This window comes from Peromyscus leucopus, chromosome 8b (assembly GCF_004664715.2).
Source record: "Peromyscus leucopus breed LL Stock chromosome 8b, UCI_PerLeu_2.1, whole genome shotgun sequence".
Classification (NCBI taxonomy): domain Eukaryota; kingdom Metazoa; phylum Chordata; class Mammalia; order Rodentia; family Cricetidae; genus Peromyscus; species Peromyscus leucopus.
This window is the reverse complement of record NC_051086.1, coordinates 25412724-25435031: the sequence shown is the minus strand read 5'-3', so window position 1 is coordinate 25435031 and position 22308 is coordinate 25412724. Positions and strand designations below refer to the sequence as shown.

At 50.1% G+C, this 22308-nt stretch overlaps 1 protein-coding gene across 1 annotated transcript in view; it reads left to right on the top strand.

Annotated features, from left to right (window-relative positions):
• The window catches only part of Tekt5 (tektin 5), a 42402-nt gene extending 25903 nt beyond the window's left edge, over positions 1-16499 (top strand). The window contains exons 6-7 of the mRNA XM_028872882.2: positions 13189-13343; positions 16031-16499. Of these exons, the coding sequence (XP_028728715.1) occupies positions 13189-13343; positions 16031-16442 (567 nt within the window). The 3' untranslated portion in view covers positions 16443-16499. The remainder of the gene's footprint in view (positions 1-13188; positions 13344-16030) is intronic.
• The last annotated feature ends 5809 nt before the right edge of the window (positions 16500-22308 follow it).

Here is a 22308-nt window from a genome sequence, read left to right as displayed (position 1 = left end):
CTGACTTCTTAGGTTGCTACTGAATTTGGGACTTCTTTTCTTTTTAATTTGGTATCAGAGTTTAGGATTTTCATTTTACCCTGAAGTCACTGAAACAAAAATTATGATAAAACGTTATTTAACAAAGCAAGATGCAGTAGAGACTGTCATCCATTGCTCTCACCTCCCTATACTATTTGTAGGGTGTGGACTTCCAGCCTGAGTGCTTGCGCATTTTTTATTTCCTTTATCATCTCCCTTTCTTTTTCTTTCTCTCTGTGTGCGCGCGCACACACACACACACACACACACACACACACACACATATATATGTACATATACATATACATATACATATACATATACATATACATATACATATACATATACTGTGTGCTTAAGTGTGTACACCAGGCTTTTTGTACCAATGTCTGCACTGGCTAAGCCAACTTGATGCCCCATCCTGTGACCTGCCCTGGGGTCTGCTCCTTATAGGAGGACATTGAGGTTTTAGGCCATCTTCTGGGCCATTGCTAGGAGAGGGATTAGAGACCATTCTGGATGAAAGCAGTGGCTGGCCCTAGAGCTGGAAAGGGTACTGGCCTCAGTGGGCTGAGTTCTCTGTTGACCAAGGCCCTGGGAGCCTACGTGTAAATAGCTCCCTCTCCAACATCCAGTTATCCACTTGAATGTGTTAGGGTGAAACTCCATGCAGGGGAAGGGGAAACACGTCCATAGCTGTGCTAGGAGGAGGGTGTTTGGGGCGGGGACCCTGCTATAGAAAGTGCCTGTTTGGAACCAGGCACTATGGCACACTGTTCCATTGTTTGATGTGTGAGGACCCCAGCAGTCAGGAAGTAGAGTCAAAAAGATCAAAGATTCAAGGTCATCCTTGGGTAACATAGGGAGTTGGAGGCTAGCCTGGGCTAATGAGGCTCTGTCTTCACAAGAAAAACAAAAAGTGCTTATTCTAAAGGTGTGGGAGGCAGATTCTGGTAGGCAGGATGACATCTGATGTGTTCTGCCAGGGTACCATTAGTATCAGTGCGCTTAAATAGTAAGAACGTGGCCCCTTCCATCCTTTAGCAGCCCTCTCAAGGTGCAGGTAGACCACAGTACCCAGCTAGAGTTTCAGCAGCACACAGCCTCTGTCTCATTTTAGGCATTGTTAATGTTCTTGTGACATGTAGCAATGCTATTTGATTTATGCCAATGATAGTGATAGAAAGTTTCGGTTTAAAATAGAGACTTTCTTTTCTTTCTTTCTTTCTTTTTTTTTTTTTTTTTTGGTTTTTTTGAGACAGGGTTTCTCTGTGTAGCTTTGGTGCCTGTCCTGGAGCTCACTTGGTAGTCCAGGCTGGCCTCGAACTCACAGAGATCCGCCTGCCTCTGCCTCCCAAGTGCTGGGATTAAAGGCGTGCGCCACCACGCCCGGCTTCTTTCTAAAGTGAATTGAGTTGGATGTGGAGACTCAGCCCTGTAACCCCAGTGCATGGGAGGTTGAAGCAGGTGGATTGATGTGAGTTCAAGCCCAGCTTGGGATACAGAGACCCTATTTTTAAAACAACAAAACCCACAAAAACAAAACACTTGGGCTAAGGAGATGGCCAGCGAGTAAAGGCTGCCTAACCTGTTGACCCAGTTCCATCCCCAGGCCCCACATGGTGGAAGGAAGAACTGGTCTTTGATGCCTGCCTTCTGACATCCACAGGAGCTGGCTGTGGCTCATGCTTTTGTATCCCCTCCCCCCAACGCACATACACAAATAAATGTTATTAAAAAATAATAAAGACCAAAAACAAAAAAATCCTAACAATAATGACATATAAAATAAAATGAATGGATTTGGAGAAAGACTAAGCCAACCCTCACCCTCATTTGTATACAGTAAGGCAAAAATGGAGGTGCAAGTGTGGCAGAGGTACAAACAGGTGGCACAGACTTGTGCACTGTGCATTCTCTGTGTGTGGTTCCAACTGAGCCAGTGGGAGGGGCCTGGGAATCTGCATTCTGAACGAGTTCTTGAACTGCTGGCTGCCACCTCCACCTCCGCTGCTTGCTCTGCCTGGGAAGATCAAGAGCAGTATGTGTTGACCTGGATGGACTCAAAGCAACTGTTTTCTCCTCTCCCTTCACCTTCTCTCACCTGGTCTCTCTGGAGGGGTCAGGTCAGGCCAGGCCATCTTGTCACGCAGACCTAGCCTAATTTGTGCAGACATGCAAAATGCCCCTGTGGGTTCTGCTGCCCGGATCATGTTGCAGCCTTTGGATCTAAACATCACTTCTCCCTTGCCATGGTCAGAGGTGTGGCATCGGGAGGTGGGCACAAAGGTGTGCCAGGCGTGCCAGCAGCCCAGCCTCCATCAACTGTCAGAGGTCAGGCTGTTTCTCTGCTGGCTCCCTCCCAGCAGACAATGCTGCAGCTTGCCTATAGTCAGTGGACACAGAGGAGACACAGACAGATGGGTGTGACCATCACTGAGGGGAGCATGTGATGACCAGGGAAAAGAGAAATGATCTTTTCTCTTTGAGATACATTGTACAGCCTCGGCTGCCTAGAACTTGCTATGTATTCCGGGCTGGCCTTAAACTATGATCTTCCTGCCTCAGATTCCCAGATTCTAGAATCCTGGGCATGCATCACAGATAGGCTTGCATGAGTCTTTCCTTTTTTCCTTTATTTTTTTGAGAATTTTAGTATAAGCACTATATTTACATTCTTCTCCCCACTCCCTAAGGAGATAATTTTCCATAGCCCGTTACAGCCCTGGCTGCTGAGTCACATCTTCTCCAGCCAGACCTTGCTTTGCAAAGTCCCACACCCAGCTGCATGTCTACACCTGCACTTGCTGTCTTTTTTCTACGTGTATGTCTGTGTGGTGTGTGTGGTGTGTGTATGTGTATTGTGTGGTGTGTGGTATATGTGTGTGGTGTTTAGTGTGTGTATAATGTGTGCATTCATGTGTGTAGTGTGTTGTGTTGTGTGCATGTATGTGTGTGTGTGTGTGTGTGTGTGTGTGTGTGTGTGTGCAGATGGAAAGACATACGTGCATGTGTAAGCTGGAGGTCATTATCAGGTATCTTCCTGGATCACTCTCCACCTTACCTTTTGAAGCAGGACTTTCTTTCTCCATTGCTTCCTCCCTCTTGCCCTCCCTCCCTTCCACCTCCCAAGTGCTGGGAGTGCTGGAGTTGTACCACCGTGCCCAGTTTATACAGTGCTGGTGACTGAACCCAGAACTTCATACATGCTAAGCAGGCATTGTACCAACAGAAGCACACCCCCAGGCCTCCGTCAGAATCTAGCAGAGCTGAACATTTTCTCTCTGCTACATAGCCATCGACTCAAGGCTTCAAGACCCTCCAAACTAATGGCCAATTGATCAGTGGACTCTAAGGTTTGAAATACAAAGGGGGTGATCTCAGAAGTACACAGAGGAGGCAGGAGACCACAGCAATAACCCAGGCAAAACAGGACGGTGGCCCCTTCTGTCAGAGTAGGGTAGAGGACTGTGTGAGCCAGAGCCAGATGGGTCCTGGAGATGGGTTTGGAGCCTGTTAAACAGAAAAGGCCTCTTAGACATCCAAGTGCAGGTGTGGGGTGGTTCAATGGGCAGAGTGTTGGTCCACAAGCATGGGACCTGAGTTTGGACCCCCAGCACCCAAGCAAAAAGATAGGAATGACTATAATCCCAGCGCTAGGGAAACAGAGAGGGGAGGACCCCTAGGGCTTACTAGCTGAATAGGGGGGCTCCAGGCTTGATGGGAGTCCTGCTTCCATCCATCCATCCATCCATCCATCCATCCATCCATCCATCCTTCCTTCCTTCTTTCCTTCCTTCCATCCATCCATGGATGGATGGATGGATGGATGGAAGGATGGGTGGGTGGATGGATGGATGGATGGATGGATGAGACAGAGAGACAGAGAGGAGGGAGGGAGATGAGAGAGGAGGAAAATATTTGTTAAGGAGATTCTCTTGAAGGCTTGAGATAGTGGGCTTCCATGAATTTTCTCCAGAGCAGTAGAAAGCACCCTCACCCCATTTCTTTTTGGTTTTATATTTATTTATTGGAGGGGCACACCATAGCATGTCTAAGGAGGTCAAAGAAAAACTATGGGAATCAGTCCTCAGCCTTGGGTGCAAGCACCTTTACCTGCTAAACCTTACAGGGCCCCACCCCAATTCATTTCCAAAGTCTACCAGGGATTTGGGGACCCTACCGGAGACTCTATTAACAGCTAACATTTGTGCTTTGCTGGCATTGCTGTGCTCAGGGCTTTCTCGATATGCTCATTTGAGCAGTCATTTACAGCTCAGATCTGCTCCTGACCGTGCCTGTCAAAGTGTGGACACATTTTGTCCTGTCACAACTGCTGAGGGCATCCGGCTCTATCACTGTCCACTGTATTCCCCCGAGACAGTCTCTGACTGACGTGATGCTGGGATGATAGCCAGCAAGTCCCACAGAGTCTCCTGTCTCTGCCCACCTCAGCATGGGCTTACAGGAGGCATAGGTATTGAGGATTTGGACTCAGGTCCTTAGGCTTATACAGCAAGTGCCACTGAGTCACCTCCCCTTTACCCCTGAATGCCCACATTTAAGAACTTAAGTTGGAGGACCCTGGTACAGGACCATCCATGTCCTGAGTTCCTGGCAGTGTTCCTGAACCCTTCTCTCTCACTTTTTGCTCCCAGGCTTGGGTGAAATTGAAAATGTCCCACTATTTGACACCCCTCAATTATTCCAGGTTTCTTTCCCCTTTCGGAAGCTGGAGAGTTGGTTTGGATCAAGCCTGGCATCTCCTTGGAAACCCCTGGCTTCATGCAAATTGGAAAACAATAAATTTGCGAGGTTGCACAAAGCTGGTGGAGGCCAAAAGCCAGCTGGAGCTAGATCCGCCCCTCTCTCCACTTTAAAGCTCAGTTCTGACCTTGGAGGCTTGCTCTGCTGTCACAAGACAAGATGCAGACAGGGAGCTTTACGAGGCTGGCAGCTCTGCCACACGCATCCCACCCCCTTCAAAGCCAGTGCCGCAGTTTAGATTCCAGCTGGGAAGAGCAGCGCACTTTTCTACCCAGCAAGGTCTGCTTCATCTAAGGCTGCCAGGATTTCTGCCTTGCACACTGTGCAGGGCCGGACAGTGTCCCCAGTGCCAAGGTGGAACCCGGGCTTTGTGCTCTGCAAGCACTCTGCCACTGGATTACAGCCTTTGACTCCACCTTTCCCACTCGTGGGAGCTTGCCGACAGCTGATCTCCTACAGGGTGCTGGTGGGTCTTCCTGCTGGGGACAGGGAGGAAACAAAGACCCCTTAGCCTTGTCACTGTTGCCCAGGTGCAGACAGAGAAACTGAGGCTGAGAGAAGTTCAGGTTTTGCCAAGACCACACATAGCGGAAGTGGTGCCCATTTAGGCATAGTTTATTGGCTCCAAGGCCTCTCTTCTAGAAGGTTCCTTTGGATTTTGGTAGGTAGGCAAGCTGCAATCATTCTGATCCCAGCCCCGCCTCACTCTGCAGTCTGTGCCTTTCAGACGTTCTCTTATTCTTCCTGCCTCTCCTTACCATGCTGGTGTGAGTCCTCCTGTCCCTGACTTGTCCCTCTGTCTGGCAAATGTAACCAGAGATTGGCCTCAAACCACACACCAGACCCGGTCCTTTTCCTTGGACCTGCAGGTGAGTCACCTAAGGGCCTTGTTAGCGTGCAGATCCTGACGCAGGTCTAGGCTGGGGTCAGACAGTCTGCCCTCTCCAGCAAGCTTTCAGAGCTCGATGGTCTCTGGCTCACACTTTGAGTTGCAAGGCTCTAGAGCAGCAGTTCTCAACCTGTGGGTTGTGACCCCTTTGGCAAACCTCTAGCTTCAAAAATATTTACATTACGATTCATAGCAGTAGCAAAATCATAGTTATGGAGTAGTAACAGAAATAATCACATGGTTGAGGGGTCACCGCAACATGAGGAACTGTGTTAAAGGGTCGCAGCATCAGGAAGGTGAGAACCACTGTTCTAGAAAAACTATTCTCTGAATTTCAGAAGCCTGAGGAGCAGCAGCCTTGTGGCATAGGGGGGTCATGACCCCCTTTGTGATGGTTTGTAGTAAGAGAGTTACAAACTAATAGGCTAAGGGCTAAATTCTGTCCCCTAGCTGGTTGTATAAGTAAAGTTTTATTAGAACACAGCCACACCCATCTCCAAGTAGTCTGGCAGCCCTTATACCACACAGGCCAAGTGGAGCCATCTGGAGGGGGCTGCCTTGAAGACTTGAAAAGAAAATATAGCCAGATATGGTGGTGCATACTTGTGGCCTCAGTACTTGGGAGACTGAGGCAGGAGGATCACCACGAGTTCTAGGCCAGCCCACACTACGGAACTGAGCTGTTGTCTCAAAACAGAAAGGCCAGAGAGATGGTTCAGTGGGCAAAACACTTGCTGGACAAACCCAACAGCCTGAGTTCAAGTCCAAGATCTCATGGTGGAAAGAGAGAACTGATTCCCAGAAGTTGTCTTCTGACCTCCCCGTTTATTTGTGCTGTGGTCACACCAGTGTCACCCCCAGACCCTGTAAACAAAGTGTAAAAGAAAATAGAGAGAGAGAAAAGAGAACTGCCCAGGAACGCTGTGATCAGCTTACCCCGGGTGAGGATGACAGGAACAGGAGTTCCCAGAGCACAGCCACCCGTGGTGGATTGATTGGAGCTCTGTGACTGTGGAGAGCTGGAAGTTGCAGGTCCAGAGCCCAACAACCTTGGACTATCTTTAATCTTTTCAGCAGGCGTCTGTTGTCCACCTCCGGTCTGACCTAACATCCTTGAAACGATCAGGTGAAGCCTTTGGAATGCACCAGCTTAGCAAACCTCTAGCTTCTCCCAGGCCAGCAGCTAAGGTGACCCTCAGGCAGCATCTGCAAACCGACAGGGGAGGCTTCCCTCTGTGCCGGGACCTGCCAACCTGGTGTCCCCAGCAATGAATTTGACAAATCAACAACATTCATGACTATTTTGTCGTGTGACCATGGGAAGACACTTCTTCCACTGTGCAACTTGAATTCATGGTCCCCGGTCCGTGGTCACTTGATATTTAGCTCAGAGTAAACCATCTTTTATTCCCCTACAAGTAAGAAATGGGTTTGTGTCACCAGTGAAAATCCCACTTGAGTCTCAAAGCAAGGATCTGTGGTGCAGGCAGGCACGGGCCTCGGAGCTCAAGAGGAGGAGGAACGCTCCCTTTCTCTGTACTTTTATGCAGTTTGGGTTTTGATGGATGAGATGAGGCCCACTCACACTGGGCATGCCCACTGGGGCCCACTGATCCCGAGAACTGTCTTCTAGACCCACTCACAGACACATCCTGCGATGTTTTTATCAGCTCTCTGAACATCCTCAGTCCAGACCCATCAGCCTTACAATTAACCACCCCACATATTATCTCATTTAGCCCACTAACCTGAGTGGGTTGTAATGAGTCTGACAAAACTGTGAAGGATCTGGCAATTGGAAGGGCTCTGCAGATGTTGAGTGCAGATCGAATTGGGCTCAGAGAGGCTGGGAACTCCACAGGGTCACACACAGCAAGTAAGAACAGCAGCTGGGCTATGAAGCTGTGTGACTGTAACACCTCACAGTTTCAGGGACATGGAGTGGTCCACCCTCTGATGAGGCTTAGGACACTCCCTTCCTGGGCTCCTTGTTTTAAGTTGCAGGCACCCTGCCTTTGGGGATGCGGAGGAGTGAAGCAGGGCCCTCTTTCTCTCACACCGCCCTTTCCCAACTGAATTCCTGCTCCCAGCCAGAGCCAGAAAGGCCTGGCAGCTGCCTGACCCAGTGTGCCAAGACTCCTCCCATGGGGTGACCCCCTGAGCCCAATCCCCAGAGGCCCCGCCCAGCCTCTGGGATGAGCCAAACTGGGCCCTGGAGGCTCTTTCCCCAGCTTTGGGAACGGAAAGATGAACGTTCCAGGGAAGCCCCTCAGAGCCTGGGGCCAAGATGCCAGCCAACCAGCCGTGTGTGTGTGTGTGTGTGTGTGTGTGTGTGTGTGTGTGTGTGTGTGTGTTTATGTGTGTGAGAGCATGTGTGTGTGTGTGTGTCAGAGAGAGAGAGAGAGAGAGAGAGTGGGTGTGGGTGTGTGCACACACACGTGTATGTAGTAAAACCGGGCCGGGGGTGGGAACTGCTGGGCATCCACCTCTGCTCTGAGTATGGCTGTAAATCCAAGTGGACCTTGCCACGTCTGTGTCTGAAAGAAAGGGACTCACACATTTGTTAAAATTCTGATGCTTTGTTTAAGGGGTGCATAAGAAGCCTCCTGGGCATATTAGCCACAGCTTCAAGAAGATGGAAGAAGAGAGCCTGTGTGTGTCTGAGAAGGAATCCCTCAGGAGAAGGGACAGTTCCTGCAAAGGCCCGGTGATAGATGCCTGCTTAAGTTTTTCTTTGTTCTTGTTGTGATCAGCTTTCAGAACAGCTCAGGCAGGACCTAGACTTGCGATCCTCTGGAGTGCTGGGACTGCAGAAGTGCCCTGCTACCTGCTGCATTTGATATGAATGTGGGGATGTCACAGTTCTGGGGACAGGTGGGTGGGTGGCTTCAGAGGAGGTAGTGCTTGAGACGCCCACTTTGCGTGTACGTGTGCATATATTACATATGTTTAGTGAGTGCCTGGAATTTGAGGCTCTGCACTCGGGCATGTGCTGACTTGCCCAGGCTCTCCTCTCTAGAGGCCTCCTGGGTTCCCAGGGGTGCCGGGGGTGTCTGCAGAGTCTGAGCCACTGGAGAAAGAGCACAACTCTGGGCGTTCATTTTCAAAGTTGTCTGTACATTTCTCCAGAAACCTGCAAGTCCTGGGTAGGGCCAGCTCCCTAGCAGGACCTCCTGGGTCCCCATTCACAAATCTTTAAAAAAAAAAAAAAACAACAACAACAACAACAACAACAAAAGAAAAATCATGACTCACTCTACCCTGCCTGGGACTCCTTGCTGGGACAAACAGCCTAGGCTAACTACTACATCCCCACCTGCAGTGAAGCAGTTAACACAGCCCCTTCCTGCTGAGGCCTCTGACTGCTCACCTCCGTCCCTGTCACCTCCTCACCTCTGTGGTTCTGCACCTTCTAAGTCACTCGGGTTTCTGTGAAGTCCCACACCCACAAGGTCAGAACCTCAGAGCTGAACACCGGTTCTGAAGACTCTCTAGAACATTCCAATGTTCAGCCAGGGAAGCCAGGACTGACTTTTACCGTTTAGATATTTTTTTCCCCTTGAACTGTAAACTCTTTGTAAAAGGAAACTTTTATTTACATTCATTTTATTTTGTGTGTATGTGTGTACATGCCATGGTGCATGTGTAGAAATCAGAGGGCTTGGAGAGCGAGTTCCCTTTGGACATTGTGAGGGTCTCAGGGCTAGAACCTGTGTGTGTGTGTGTGTGTGTGTGTGTGTGTGTGTGTGTGTGTGTGTGTGTGTGTAGCCCAGGTTGGCCTCACTGAGGATCACCCTGAACTCCTGATTCTCCCACCTCTACCTCCCCAATGCTGCAATGGCAGGAATGCGCCACAACACCCAGCTGAAAGAAACTCTTGGGACCGTGGAGGTTTTTTTCTTTTGGCCCTGTGTGTTTATTATTGTGCGTGCTCTTGGCACACATTGCTCATGTGAAGCACCTGAGCAGCTCACGTCTTTCTCACTGTGTTGTAGTACTAGCTTCTCTCTCTATGCTCCAGGATGTCCATTTTGATTATTGATATGAGTCTTCATTTGATATGTCATTACAAATACACATGACATTTACATGCTTGGATTGGTGATGATCTCAAAGCGGAATGGCACTGTAGTCGTTACCTTTGACAGACCATCTGATAAAGTAGCTGACTCACTAGGAAGGAAGGAAGGCGGCGTCAGGACCCTCTCCTGCTCTGATAGCTCTTCAGCAGGAAGCCCTGCCACTGGCCAGCCCACACTGCTGCTTACCTTCCGGCCTTTGGGGATCACAGTCCACGGATTTTGAAGGTTCTATCACCCTCTGGGGATTCTGGAGACCTACAGGCTTCCAGGGCTTGGGAAGGGGTTGTACCTCAGTGGAACTTGTGGGGATTTTATTCTCTCTTTGGATGAAGACAACCTAGATAAGAGGCTGTGGGGAACAATTTTTGGCAGCAGGCACACCCACCTGGGCCTGGGCAGATGTGCCCTGGGTGTGAATCATCAGTGGGCCGTAGCAGAAGGTTCTGGGAAACCCCAGTGTTCTGGAAAACCCACAGACAGGTCTGATCAAGACATGTAGCCAGGAGGGGAAAGGTATGTGAAGAAATGAGCAACCGTGGGCTCTAGGCTCGATCCTGAGGAAGGACAGAAGGGGGCAGGAGGGGACGGGAGGGGACGGGAGGAAAGCGATCCACACACCCTCCTATCCCTCACACCCTTGTCCCCGGCAGCGTCACCACTGATGGACTCTGTCCCTGCCTCATTTATGTGCCCATGAAAAGGGGTCCCAGATCCAGCCACCCCAGCCACTCCACCTGTTTTGTCATACCATCTGTGTTGTTAACTACTGTGCACCTCAGTTTAAATAGTGTAAACAAACCTCAACCTTTAAACTAATAGTTTACTTAGAAGTGCCAGTTTACAGGCCAGGTGCACTAGCACACACTTGTGATCCTAGCTCTCTGAAGACTGAGGCAGGAGGGTTGTCTTGAGTTTGAGGGAAGCCTGGGCTACATAGTGAGGTTGTCTTTAAAAGAGGATGGGTCAAGAAGATCCCACACAGTGGCATGAATATGCCTGTAATCCAGCCCTCCAGAGGTTGATGCAGGAGGATCATGAATCAGAGGCCCACCCTGGCTGTATGCTAAGACCTTGCTAAAGGTAAAAACAGAAGAGGGAATCATTGGCAACAAGTCTAGACTTCCAGACCTACAGTCATTCCTTTAGTCCGCATACTGAGTGGACTTCTCGAATTTAGCAAATGAAAGCATAGGACACCCTGTTACACCTGAACGTTACAATGTGTCATTTTAAGTGTCTGAGTGTCAGAGCGTCCCAGGCCATCACTGGGGCATGTCTTGTACTGGGCTGTTGTTATAAAGTAGCATAGACTGGGTCCTTTATAAATAGTGGATTTTACTCAGGAACGGTGCCACATGCTTGTTTGTATTCCCAGCCTTTGGGAGGCTAAAACGGGAAGGTTGTGAGCTCCAGGCTAGCCAGTATACATAGTAAGACCCCATGGCAAAACAAAACAAATAAACAAAATCACACCCAAACAATGAAAGTCACAGTTTGGGAGGCCTGTATCAGAAAGTCAGCCTGGCCAGGGGCCGGTGGATTAGAAAACTGTTGATTTCTTGTTTCTTGCATGATGGAAAGGTGACCTATTCGGTCTCCAAATGTGCCCCTTCAACAGCCAGCACACCATGAGAGGGTTTCCATACATATGCAGTGGTGACAGTCACGCTGCTGCAGGACACATGCCTTTGTGTATCTAGAATTCAGATGTAACCAGGTGTCCTGTGGTTTAGCTGGCCTCTTTTCTGAAGTCAGCCCCCAGCATTGATTCTCTGTCTGTGTCTTCCTAGACCCCACAGTTTGGATGATACGACTTTCCCAGCCTAGTTTATTAATGGTTTCTCTGGCTTTTATGCTCCTCACGCATTAGACTGGCAGAGTAAGAACAGTAAACAGCCCTTTACTAGTTGGTCTGATTTCAAGATGGCCCCACATAAAGCCAACATCTATTTACAGTAAAGCTGGATCAAGCAGGGTCAGATAATGCCCTGATTGAGACTAGTGGCAGAGATGCGTTTGTTTTTCTTTGAGCATTATTGAATCTCTGGCCATATGAAACTGAACTCTTTGTGGTGATGAGCAATTACAGAACATTCTGGCAATAAAGCCATCATGGAGAGCATTGCTTTTAGGCTTGGCAGGAATAGAATGAGTGCATCCTTGGCATTGGGTAATTCCAGGGCTGGAGTGGGTGTCAGTACAAACCGTCCCCAGAGAGCCTTCTCATTGGAGAGGGCCCATGGGAAACAGCTGTGCTTTGATCTAGGACTGTGGGTGACTGAGGGGGAGGTGGTTGTTTCCATCAGTGAGGAGGAGACTGCAGGTACTACCATCCGCTCAGTCCAAGCCAGGTTAAGGATGGCCAGGGCAAGGTCAAGTTCCTTCAGTAATATACCAGCCTGGTATGCCCATTCTTTATTGACACACTCATTAGCTTGTATTATTTTTATTTGTGTATTATTTTTTTAGGCCAGGCTAGTCTCAAATTTACTTTGTAGCTAAGGATGTCCTTGAACTTCTGAACTTCTTGCCTCCGTCTCCTGAGTCCTGGGGTTACAGGAGTATGCCAGCACCCATTTAATGTGGTACTGGGGATGGAAGCCAGTGCTTTGCACATACATTTTCAGTTCCTGTTCTTGTATTGTTTTCATTGTGGAAAATTTCAAACACATAGAAGTATAGAAAGACACAGAATGACTTCCACGAACCCACCATCAATGTCAGCTCTTCACCAATCTTTTCCTATGTGGCCTTTTCTGATTTTCTCATGCATGCTGGGGAAGCCCTACAGTATGGAGCTCACCCCAGCCTCTCTACTGAGGTCTAACAGTCTGATAAAACAGCCAGTGAGCTTTAATGAGACTTCCAGTTTCACACCGCTGAAACCTCTACGCACATCAAGACATGAAACATTTCTCATCCCAACAGGCTCCCTCCTGCCTCTGCTGGGATCCACCTTTCCACAGAGTGGGACAAGGGCGGCATTATATGGGGGACCTGTGTCCATGAGTAGATTTCAGAACTGCCCCCCCACAGCACACGTCTTTTCTTCTTCCTTCATTTCCTTTCCCATCTCTTCCTCTCTCCCTTCTCACCTCCCTCCATCCCCCCTTCTTCCCTTCCTCATCCCTCCCTCCCTCTCTTCCCTCTGAACAATGATCAGCTCACTCCAACAGTTTCAAAACCCAAATTCCTCTTGGTACTGGGCCAGCACCAGCGCTCAGTGTCATGGTGACAGGCAGTAAGGGCGGCAACAGCTTCTCAAGGTCATCCCAATTACAGTCCCTGCCCCAAAGGTGTTCAGGGTTGGGGAAGGAAGAATTTAAAGGCTAAGTTAGAGGTCCCTGAGGTAACTTCAGCTCCCTGCCTTCCCCAAGAGGAGGAAGTGAGAGAATTCTTGGAGGTGTGACAGTCTTCTGGTCCCCACAGATACTGCAGGAGATCTTCCAGGCAGAGAACACCATCATGTTGTTGGAGAGGGCCATCATGGCCAAGGAGTGTCCACTGAAGGTGGCCCAGACCAGACTGGCATGCAGGACCCGACGGCCCAACGTGGAACTCTGCAGGGACATACCACAGTTCAGGTGAGTGGAGGTGGTGGCCCTGCAGGGACATGCCACAGTTCAGGTGAGTGGAGGTGGTGGCCCTGCAGGAGTCCAGGAAGAGAAGAGTGGGGTCTCAGAAGCCTCGCTGTTGCTGGAGTTGCTGGCAGAGCTGGGCTCGCCCTGGCAGTTCTAACAAGCTGGGTTTGTCTACTCATCTAACAGGCCAATTAGACGGGAGACGTATAAAGTGTGCCCATTTCCAGTCCTGTCATGAGGTTTAGATTTAAACAGAGGACAAGAGGACCGCATAGCAGCCCTGGTCACGGTGTGGTCTCACCCATCACTGAGCTCTTGTCTCTCCTGCAAGGTGGTCTGATAAGATTATTAGAACTGTGGGAAATGTCCTGTGCTCCTCCTCTGTCTTCAGCCTTTTTCTTCCCTCATCATGAACTCCTAGGGTGGGGGACTTCAGTTTTTTGGGAACTATAGCTTCAATTGTGTGGTAGCCAAAGTGAGGGATGCAGCATCTCTTTAGAATATCTTCAATCCTGCCTGGATGGTTGCAGTAGGAACCCTGGGTCTGAGAACCAGATCCTGCATGAGTTAGGACACTCAGTCCCAGATCTCAGCTGTGAGCTGGATGGAGGTCTAAGTTCTGGGTTCCATCCTGACCATCTCTCTCTGAAGCTCCTCCACCCCCTCCCCCAGCACTGCATGTCTGCTCAGGAACCTCCTGCCTCCTCTGAAAGGCCAAGAAGACATTACCAGCAGAGACAGACACAGCTCTGGCCTCTCATTCCTTCAGCATCTTACTCCAGGATCTGATGGAGAGGTGCCTGCTTACATCCCTGTTCCTCTCGGACTTCTCTCCTTGCAAAGAGCCCAAGTCCTTCCTGGCTGGCTAGATCCCATCTACTGTGCTAACTAAGTGGACTTGCTTCTGTGGACAACAGGAGAGGGGATGCAAAGCTTATGGGAGTCTCCAGGAAGGGGGCTCAGGAGCATAGGGCAGGGGGTCATGCCTCTCTCTGGCTGCCACAGTCCTGGAGCCCATGGCATCAGAGATTATCATTCTGTCCTGGGCCTCTTCCTTCGTTTCCTGCTTGCTTGGTTGCTTACTCTTCTTTTTATGTGGAACGGAAGCTTGAACTCAGGGCCTTACACATGCTAGGCAAGCACTCGACCAACTGAACCACGTCCCCTTAAACTTAACTTATTCTAAACTAAATTAAATGGGCTGAAGATGTAGTTCAATCGGTAGAGTGATTGCCTAGTGAGTTTGGGCCCCGACACCAAAATGCACAGAATGCTCAGGAGGTAGGGGCAGGAAGACCAGAAGTTCAGGGTCATCCTTAGCTACATAGAGCTCGAGGCCAGCCTAGGCTACACGAGACCTTGTCTTGAAAAGTTTTTAAAGTTTAATCGAAAATGCGGACTATGAATAGAGTGACTAGAGGGTTTTATTTTGTTTTATCAGTTTCTGAATCAAGAGGTCACATTTCAGGTGTTCTTCAGCCCCATGAGGCTCCTGGGCTTGTCATACACAGACAGCATGGTTAATTCAGAGTCCCTCTTGGCAGGACTGCCCTGGAACTTTCCCTCCTTGGTCCCCACATGACCCATTCATCCTCATCTTTTTTCTGTACTCCAAACTCCGCCCTCGGAGCCCCTTCCAATACGTTTGGCAAGTCCTGCAGAGGCAGATCCTGGGATATAGGGTAAGGCATGGGACAATGTGGGGGCTGGCCTCAGATCCACCCCCTCACGTCTCTGAGGCACACAGCCCACTCCAGGGGTCTTCAGTGTCTGAGTCAGATGGCCGATGGCTGTGGGTGGCTGGGAGGGGCTCTCTTCCAGGATAAGCGGCCTCCACTGGTTCGGAGCCCTAATTCTCTGAGATGTGAACCTGTGAGCCAAGAAGAGCTAACACAGCATGGATGTGTGCTCCAGCTGGAAAAGAGACCTGAGCAAAAGCCACCATATACCCCATCTCATAGGTAAATGAGGCTAGCCCTTGAGTGTTGTTACCAGCTGAGACCATGTTTTCAAAGTAGCCAACACTCATTTAAAATATACCTGACATGGCCAGGTGGTGGTGGCACTTGGGGGTGAAGGAAGGAGGGTGAGGTGTTCAAGGTGTGTAGAGAATTTGAGGTCAGCCTGGACCATGTGGGCCTAGGACAGGAAAGGGGTGGCCAAGGCAAGGCAAAACAAGTCACATAATAGGCCAGGTACGCATGAGTGCCTGAGACAGGAGGACAGCCTGAGCACTGGAGTTGGAGATAATGTACTAGGGCCAGCATAACGACAGATCTTAGCGACAAAACTACACAGAACGAACCGTTCCTTGTATTATAGTAGTTTTTCAGTGTGACTGTGCCAGAGTTTGTCTTTCCCTCTTCTGGGCCATGGTGGACAGCGCTGCTGTGGACACTTGGTGTGAACACCTGTCTTCAGTTCAGGTCGGAGAAGCAGGGGCGGGACTGCCGGTCCTGGGGGCAAACTCAGGGTTACATTATTGTCAAATTCCGCCCTTCGTTCCATCTGTTGCCTCCTTCATGCTTTGTCAGCCTGGGTGACCCTCTCAGAGGTGCTGGTCCACCTGTCCTCCCCTCCAGGACTGAGGACTGCACTTCTGTGGCCACCCAGGGCTACCTTCCTTGCCACGCAGGGGGGTGGCTGTGCTGAAAGGTGTGTCACGGAGGCTTCTCTCTGCCCCACCGCAGGCTCGTGAACGAGGTCTTCACCATAGACGACACCCTACAGACTCTGAAGCTGAGGCTTCGGGAGACGCAAGACACGCTACAGCTGCTGGTGATGACCAAGTCCCGGCTGGAGCACGAGCTAGCCATCAAGGCCAACACCTTATGCATCGACAAGGAGAAATGCATGCGCATGCGCAAGACCTTCCCCAGCACGCCCCGCCTGGTGGGCTACACCTGCACGGGCCCTTGCGCCAGCCTCGCCCCTTCTGGCAGCCCCGCCCCCTGCGGCGGATCCTCCTCCTGCGGAGGCGCAGCACACTGTGGAGGCCCCGCCTCCTGCGGTGGCCCCGCCCCATGTGGAGGCACGTCCGGCTGTGGCGGTTCTGCTGCACCTTGCTCCCGCCCAGGCTCCTGCTCTGCGCAGGTGTGTTAAATGGCATAACGTTGGGAAAAAGCTGAAAAAGAAAATAAAAGAGTGGTTTTCTCTCTTTCTTGCTTCATGAAAATGTGAAGATACAGAACCGAAGTAAATCAAAGCTCTTTGAGCTAGTTCCCCGGGGGTTAAGGCTTGGTGGGAGGTCCTGGGAGACAGGATGGGATTCCTCAAGGACCGAACCTGGAACCTTGGGGCACCCCCAGGAATGCAGGAGATGTCCTTCCTCCTCCCTCTTCTCTCCTTTGTTCCCTTCTGTGTCCTTCCTCTCCTCACTATTAAGAATTCAGAATATGGGCTGGAGAGATGGCGCAGCCGTTAAAGGCTAGGCTCACAACCAAAAATATAAGAATTCAGAATATGAGCTGGGGATCAATCAGACTCGGTCCTTAAAACCAGACTTCTCTGACTAGCATGCTTGAGATGCCGGGTTCATTCCCAGTAGTTTCAGATTATATAGACACGTGCAACCATAACAGAGTTGGGCAGAGGAGATGGAAGACTCAGCTGAACCCTTGCTGCATAAGCCTGACGCCCTGAGCTAGCTGAGGTGGTGCCACGGAGTCTCGCTGTGTAGCCTGGGCTGGTCTTTAACTCAGATTCTGCTGTCCGTGCCTCCCAGTGCTGAGGTTAAAGGCTGGACCACCACACTCAGCTCTCTGATTACTGACATCTTAGATGTTACAGAGAATTTGCCAAACTTAGAAGTTAATATCCACGCATTTCAATCTACTAAATTCTGGAGTTTATTAGATCACACCGATTTTTTTCATCCACTTTCTCTTTCTGGTCCAGAATCCAATCCACATTCCACTGGGTTAGAATGGATCTACCTTATTTATTTATTTATTTATTTATTTATTTATTTATTTATTTATTTACTTACTTACTTATTTTGGCAAATTTTTGTTTTGTTCTTTGAGATAGGGGTCTTGATATGCAGCCCTTGCTAGACTCAAACTTTGTTGATCCAGTCTCTGCCACCTGAGTGCTAGTGTGTGTGTGTGTGTGTGTGTGTGTGTGTGTGTGTGTGTTTGCAGAATCCCCTTTGGCTCCCCTAATGAATCCATTCCTCAATTTAGCACTAGCAGCATGGACAGATCATGTTTTTACAGTACACCTTGAGTTCTAATCTGATACTGTGTCCTATAGATTGGGAGTCAGGAGTCCTTAGTGCATCAGTTCTCAACCTGTGGGTTTCGACCCCTTTGTCAAACCTCTGTTTCCAAAAATATTACATTATGATTCATAGCAGTTGTAAAATTACAGTTATGAAGTAGCAATAAAATAATTTTACGGTTGGGGTCAGCACAACATGAGGAACTGAATTAAAGGGTCGCAGGGTGACCACTGATCTAGTAGATGATGGAGTAGAAACCATATGTGGGGCTTGTGCATAAGGGTTTTGAGAAACAGGTGCTTAGGAGGTTTTGGATGAACTTGGGAAAAGACCAAGCAGAGGGAGTCAGGGTGCCTGAGACCTCTGTCATCTTTGGACCTCAGTCCCTGCACACAGTGGTGTGTCAGAAATACTTCACTGAGTGAACAGCAAGCGGCCAGTCAGTGTATACAAATACGTAGGACTCCATCCTGCATCTGGTAGACAATACCTGAGAAGAAGTGTGGTTGTACTGAGGGTGGGCAAAGTGAGCCCCAGACCCACCTGCCGAATACAGTGAAGGCCCAGATAATGGTGGACCCCACCCCATACACACACACTGTGGCTCTCAGAAGCTAGTATGCTGCTAACCAGTTATACAGGGTGGTGCCCCTGCTGCTGACAGGGCCTATGGCAGGAATCTCAGCAACAACCCCAAAGCTGGCCCCATGCCAGGCCCAAGAACAGGCTGATGGGCTATAGAGGAATTCCCAGCTGACCCACTTTCCTAGTTGGCTCAGGAGGGGTGCTGTCCAGCTGACTCCAAGAAACACCAGTTTCTAGGGAGTGTGTGTGTGTGTGTGTGTGTGTGTGTGTGTGTGTATGTGTGTGAACCCAACATTTTAGCATGTCTAGAAGACTAGAATTGGTGCTATAACTCAAGGGGATTTTGGTGAGAGAGAAAAGTAAAAGACCATGAGAAAAGAGACGAAGTCCATGGTATGGGGACTGAGGAGCTGATGGGTTGGGCCCAGGCCCTATTTCTAGAGGCTTAAGAACCCATTGCATCCCTTTCTGGCACTTGAATAATGAAGTCTGCATGTATGTGCATGTGTACACACATTAAGTTTCTTGTTTTTTAAAAAGGAGCCGGTTGTGGTGACCCACACTTTCCATCTCAGTACTCGGGAGGCAAAGGCAAGCAGATAGGATTCTGTGAGTTTGAGCAAATTCCAGGCTATCCAGGGCTCTGCATCAGGGGAAGGAAGGGTCTATCTGTCTGCCTTCCAGCCACATTCTCTGGTGTGGCTGATAGAGTTGGCGGCATTGCTTCTGCCGCGGGCCTCCCCGCTGCTTACACTTCCTGGTGTCCTGCTTCGGAGGCCTCCCTCGCTGACATGCACAGGCCTTTCTTGCTGTGGTTTTATAAGAACTCGGAACCCTGAGTCTGGATGTGGCTCTCAGTAGAGTGCTTGCCTAGCGTGCATGAAGCCCGGGGTTCCATCCTCCAGCACTGCATAAAACTGGGTATGCTAGGTCTGGGGAGATGGCTCAGCAGTTAAGCGAGCATGCTGCTCTTGCAGAGCACAGGGACTCGGTTCCCCAAGGGAGTTGATGTCCTCCTCTTCTGCCTGAGGGCATGTGGTGTCCATGAACTCATGCAAGCATGCGATCAGAAGTTCAAAATCATCAGCTACACGTGGAGTCTGACACCAGCCTGAGCAGGCAGAGAGTAGTCCAAACGCCTGGTCCCTCTGGCAAATTGAAGTCCTGAGAGTTGAGACAAGACATTTTAAGGGTCTGGAGGGACTGTTAAGAGCGCTTGTTTTCCCAGAGGTCCTAGGTTTAGTTCCCAGCACTCCCATGGTGGTTCACAACCATTTATAACTCCAGTTTGAGGGGAAGTGATGCCCTGTTCTGAACTTCATGGGCACCAGGCTAACATGTGGTGCACATACATGCATGCAGGCAAAACCTTTTTTTTTTTTTTTTTTTTTTTAAAAAAAAAAGAAGGGACTTGAATGTAGTACCCTCAGGATTTGGGTGAACAGACTTGGCTGGCTTTCCTGTGGTACCACACTTCCCTGTGTGAACTGCTCACAATGTACTTCTGTTTCAGACTCCAAATGTGATGGCTGTATTTTCATAGGCCTTCCCTTCCTGAGCACCCCAGGAAAGCCGCTCTGTTTAGCTGGGGCATCCAGTGGCTTTTTTACATAAGCATGTGTGTGTTTGTGTGTGTCAGGGGGTGCATGCCACAGCATATCAGTCCTCTCCTTCTACCATGCATGTCCTGGGGATCGAACTCAGTAGTCAGACTAGGCAGCAAGTGCCTTCACTTGCTGAGCCATCTCTCCAGCCCTGGGGCTCTCCTTGCAGATGGGTGTCACATCTCCTGATGATGTGAATTTTCTTCTACCAATGGCTGAGTCAGAGGAAAGGCATCAGGTCTGAACTCCACGATGTGTTTCAGCCTGCTCTGCTCCAGGGAAGCCTCACCAGACCCCATGTGAAGCCAGGCCTCAGCCTTCACGTCTAATCACCGACCCGAAGTCCCCTCCTGTGTACTGTGCACCAGTTACTTTTACACAATTGTGATGAAAACCTCTGAGAAGGCTGACTCATGGAAGGGAAGGCCCGTCACGGCAGGGAAGAGATGGTGGAATGAATGGCTCTGACTGGGAGCCTGTGGAGCAGCTGTTCACATCATGGTGGACCGGGAATGGGGAGCCAGCCAAACTGGAATGATGTACGTCATTCCAACCAGGTGTCACCTCCCACAGTTCTAGAGCCTCCCAAGATATTGTCACCAACTGGGGAGCCAAACATTCCAAACATGAGCCTGGAGGGGACACTTCACAAACTATCACAGCAGTGATGAATAACCCACTGCAGCCTAGTCACCCTGTCCAGTGTTGGAGTGCTCTGTGGCTCTCTCATACCCAAATGGAATCAGTCTGTCAAGTCCCACTGGCGTCACCCTCTTGTCTCTCCTGACCTTGGCCACTATTCACTCTCTCCTCCGTTGCCCATCTAGACAAACACCTTTTCTCTCACTGGGTTGATGGGAATGAAGGGGAAAGGTGAGCCAACCCCGACGGTGACTTCCAGCATGCTTACAAGGTGTGCCTCTACGAAACCGAGTGCATGCAGGTGTCCTCGTTTGAGCTGCCACGGGCAGGACTTGTGAAGACAGTGGCCAAGGACAGATTAAGGGGGCAGAAGTCCAATGTTTCACAAAGCCATCTGCAGAGCCTGAAGTCTAAAAACAAAACAAGTTCCTGTAACTCTCAAGCCACGAGAAAGCAAGCAGTGGGAGGAGCCTTTGCAGACAGAAGGAGTCTGTGCTCTTCTTGAGCCTGCAGGAAGAAGCCAAGCTCTCAGAAGTGCCATGGAAAAGAGCCAGTGAACACTGGTAAAACTTGGTGGTAAATCAGAAGAAAAAAAAATGAGGGTTGGCACGGTGGCTGAGCTGGCAGAGGTGCTCGCTGCCAAGCCTGGTGACCCGAGTTCAATCCCTGGACCCACGTGGGTGCAGGTGTCCTCTGACCACCACACACGTGTACTCTGGCACACACACACACACACACACACACACACACACACACACACGTGCGCACACGCACATAGACAACTGTAATTGAGAAACAAAACTACAGAAATTAAAGTACAGCGATAGCAAGGAACTCACCTACAGTCACAGTAAATAAATGAGGGAGATAAGAGTTCAACCTAGATACACGAGTCTGCAATCTGAACCGCTGATCTCAGCTTCCCAAATAAAAGCCGGAGATCGTCTGCAAGACTGCTGGCAAAGACTGTCGTCACACAGTCTGTTACACAGTTACAACCTGTACTTACCCGGGCTCTGTACAGGAGCAGGGCACCACAGCCCTACCCAGCCGCTGACCTCAGAAACTGTTTCTCCAGCCTCCAGAGGCCTTAGTCACCAGCAGTGATAACAGCCAGGCTGTGAGGAGGATGCCAAAGGCTGTACTGGGCCAGGTAACCCCACACTCACCCCATGAAATGGGCACTGTCCGCCCCATTTTACAGTTCAGAAAACTGAGGCACAGGGAGGTGAGACCACTTGCCCACTGCAACAATGAAGATGAGTGGCCCTGGCTTCACTTGGGTACTTCAAATACCCACCCCACTTCCAGCTATTTGGGGTATTGGCTTTGAGAGTAAAGTGCCCGCGTTGTTTGGCCTGGCCCAGAAATGCCAGTGCGTCACCGTCACACAAAGTCTCAGCTGTTCGCTCCTGTGGGTCCGAAAGTGCTCTAGACAAGTGCCCCCCTCATGCAGGCTGGGTGGAGGGTTCAGAACACAATTGAAATTCCTAAGGGCTGCTGCAGATTCCTTCTGTTCCTCCCCTGAAGACATACAGAACATTCCTGATCTGATATGGGAGGGGGTCTGGGCTTCCAGTCTCTGGTTGCACCTTCTTGGTATCATGTGATCTCAGACGTGCCCATGGATGGAATTCTCTGTGTCCCCGAGATATGGCCAACTCTCCCTCCTCCCCACCCAGCAGTACTACTTGGCATTCCTGGCACTCCTCTGAGGGCAAGCTTGGGGTGTGGGCACTCACGGAGAGAGAACCCAGGACAGCTGAGATGGGCGTGTAAGGAGCTGCTGGCTCCATCCCCACAGCGCCCTACAGCTGGTGAGGTTGCAGCTGGTGGCACGTGTGTCCTGACAGGCGGTCACACATGCCCATGCTGGGCTCAGGTTTGGTGGCGTCTGATGAAGGAGACCCATTAG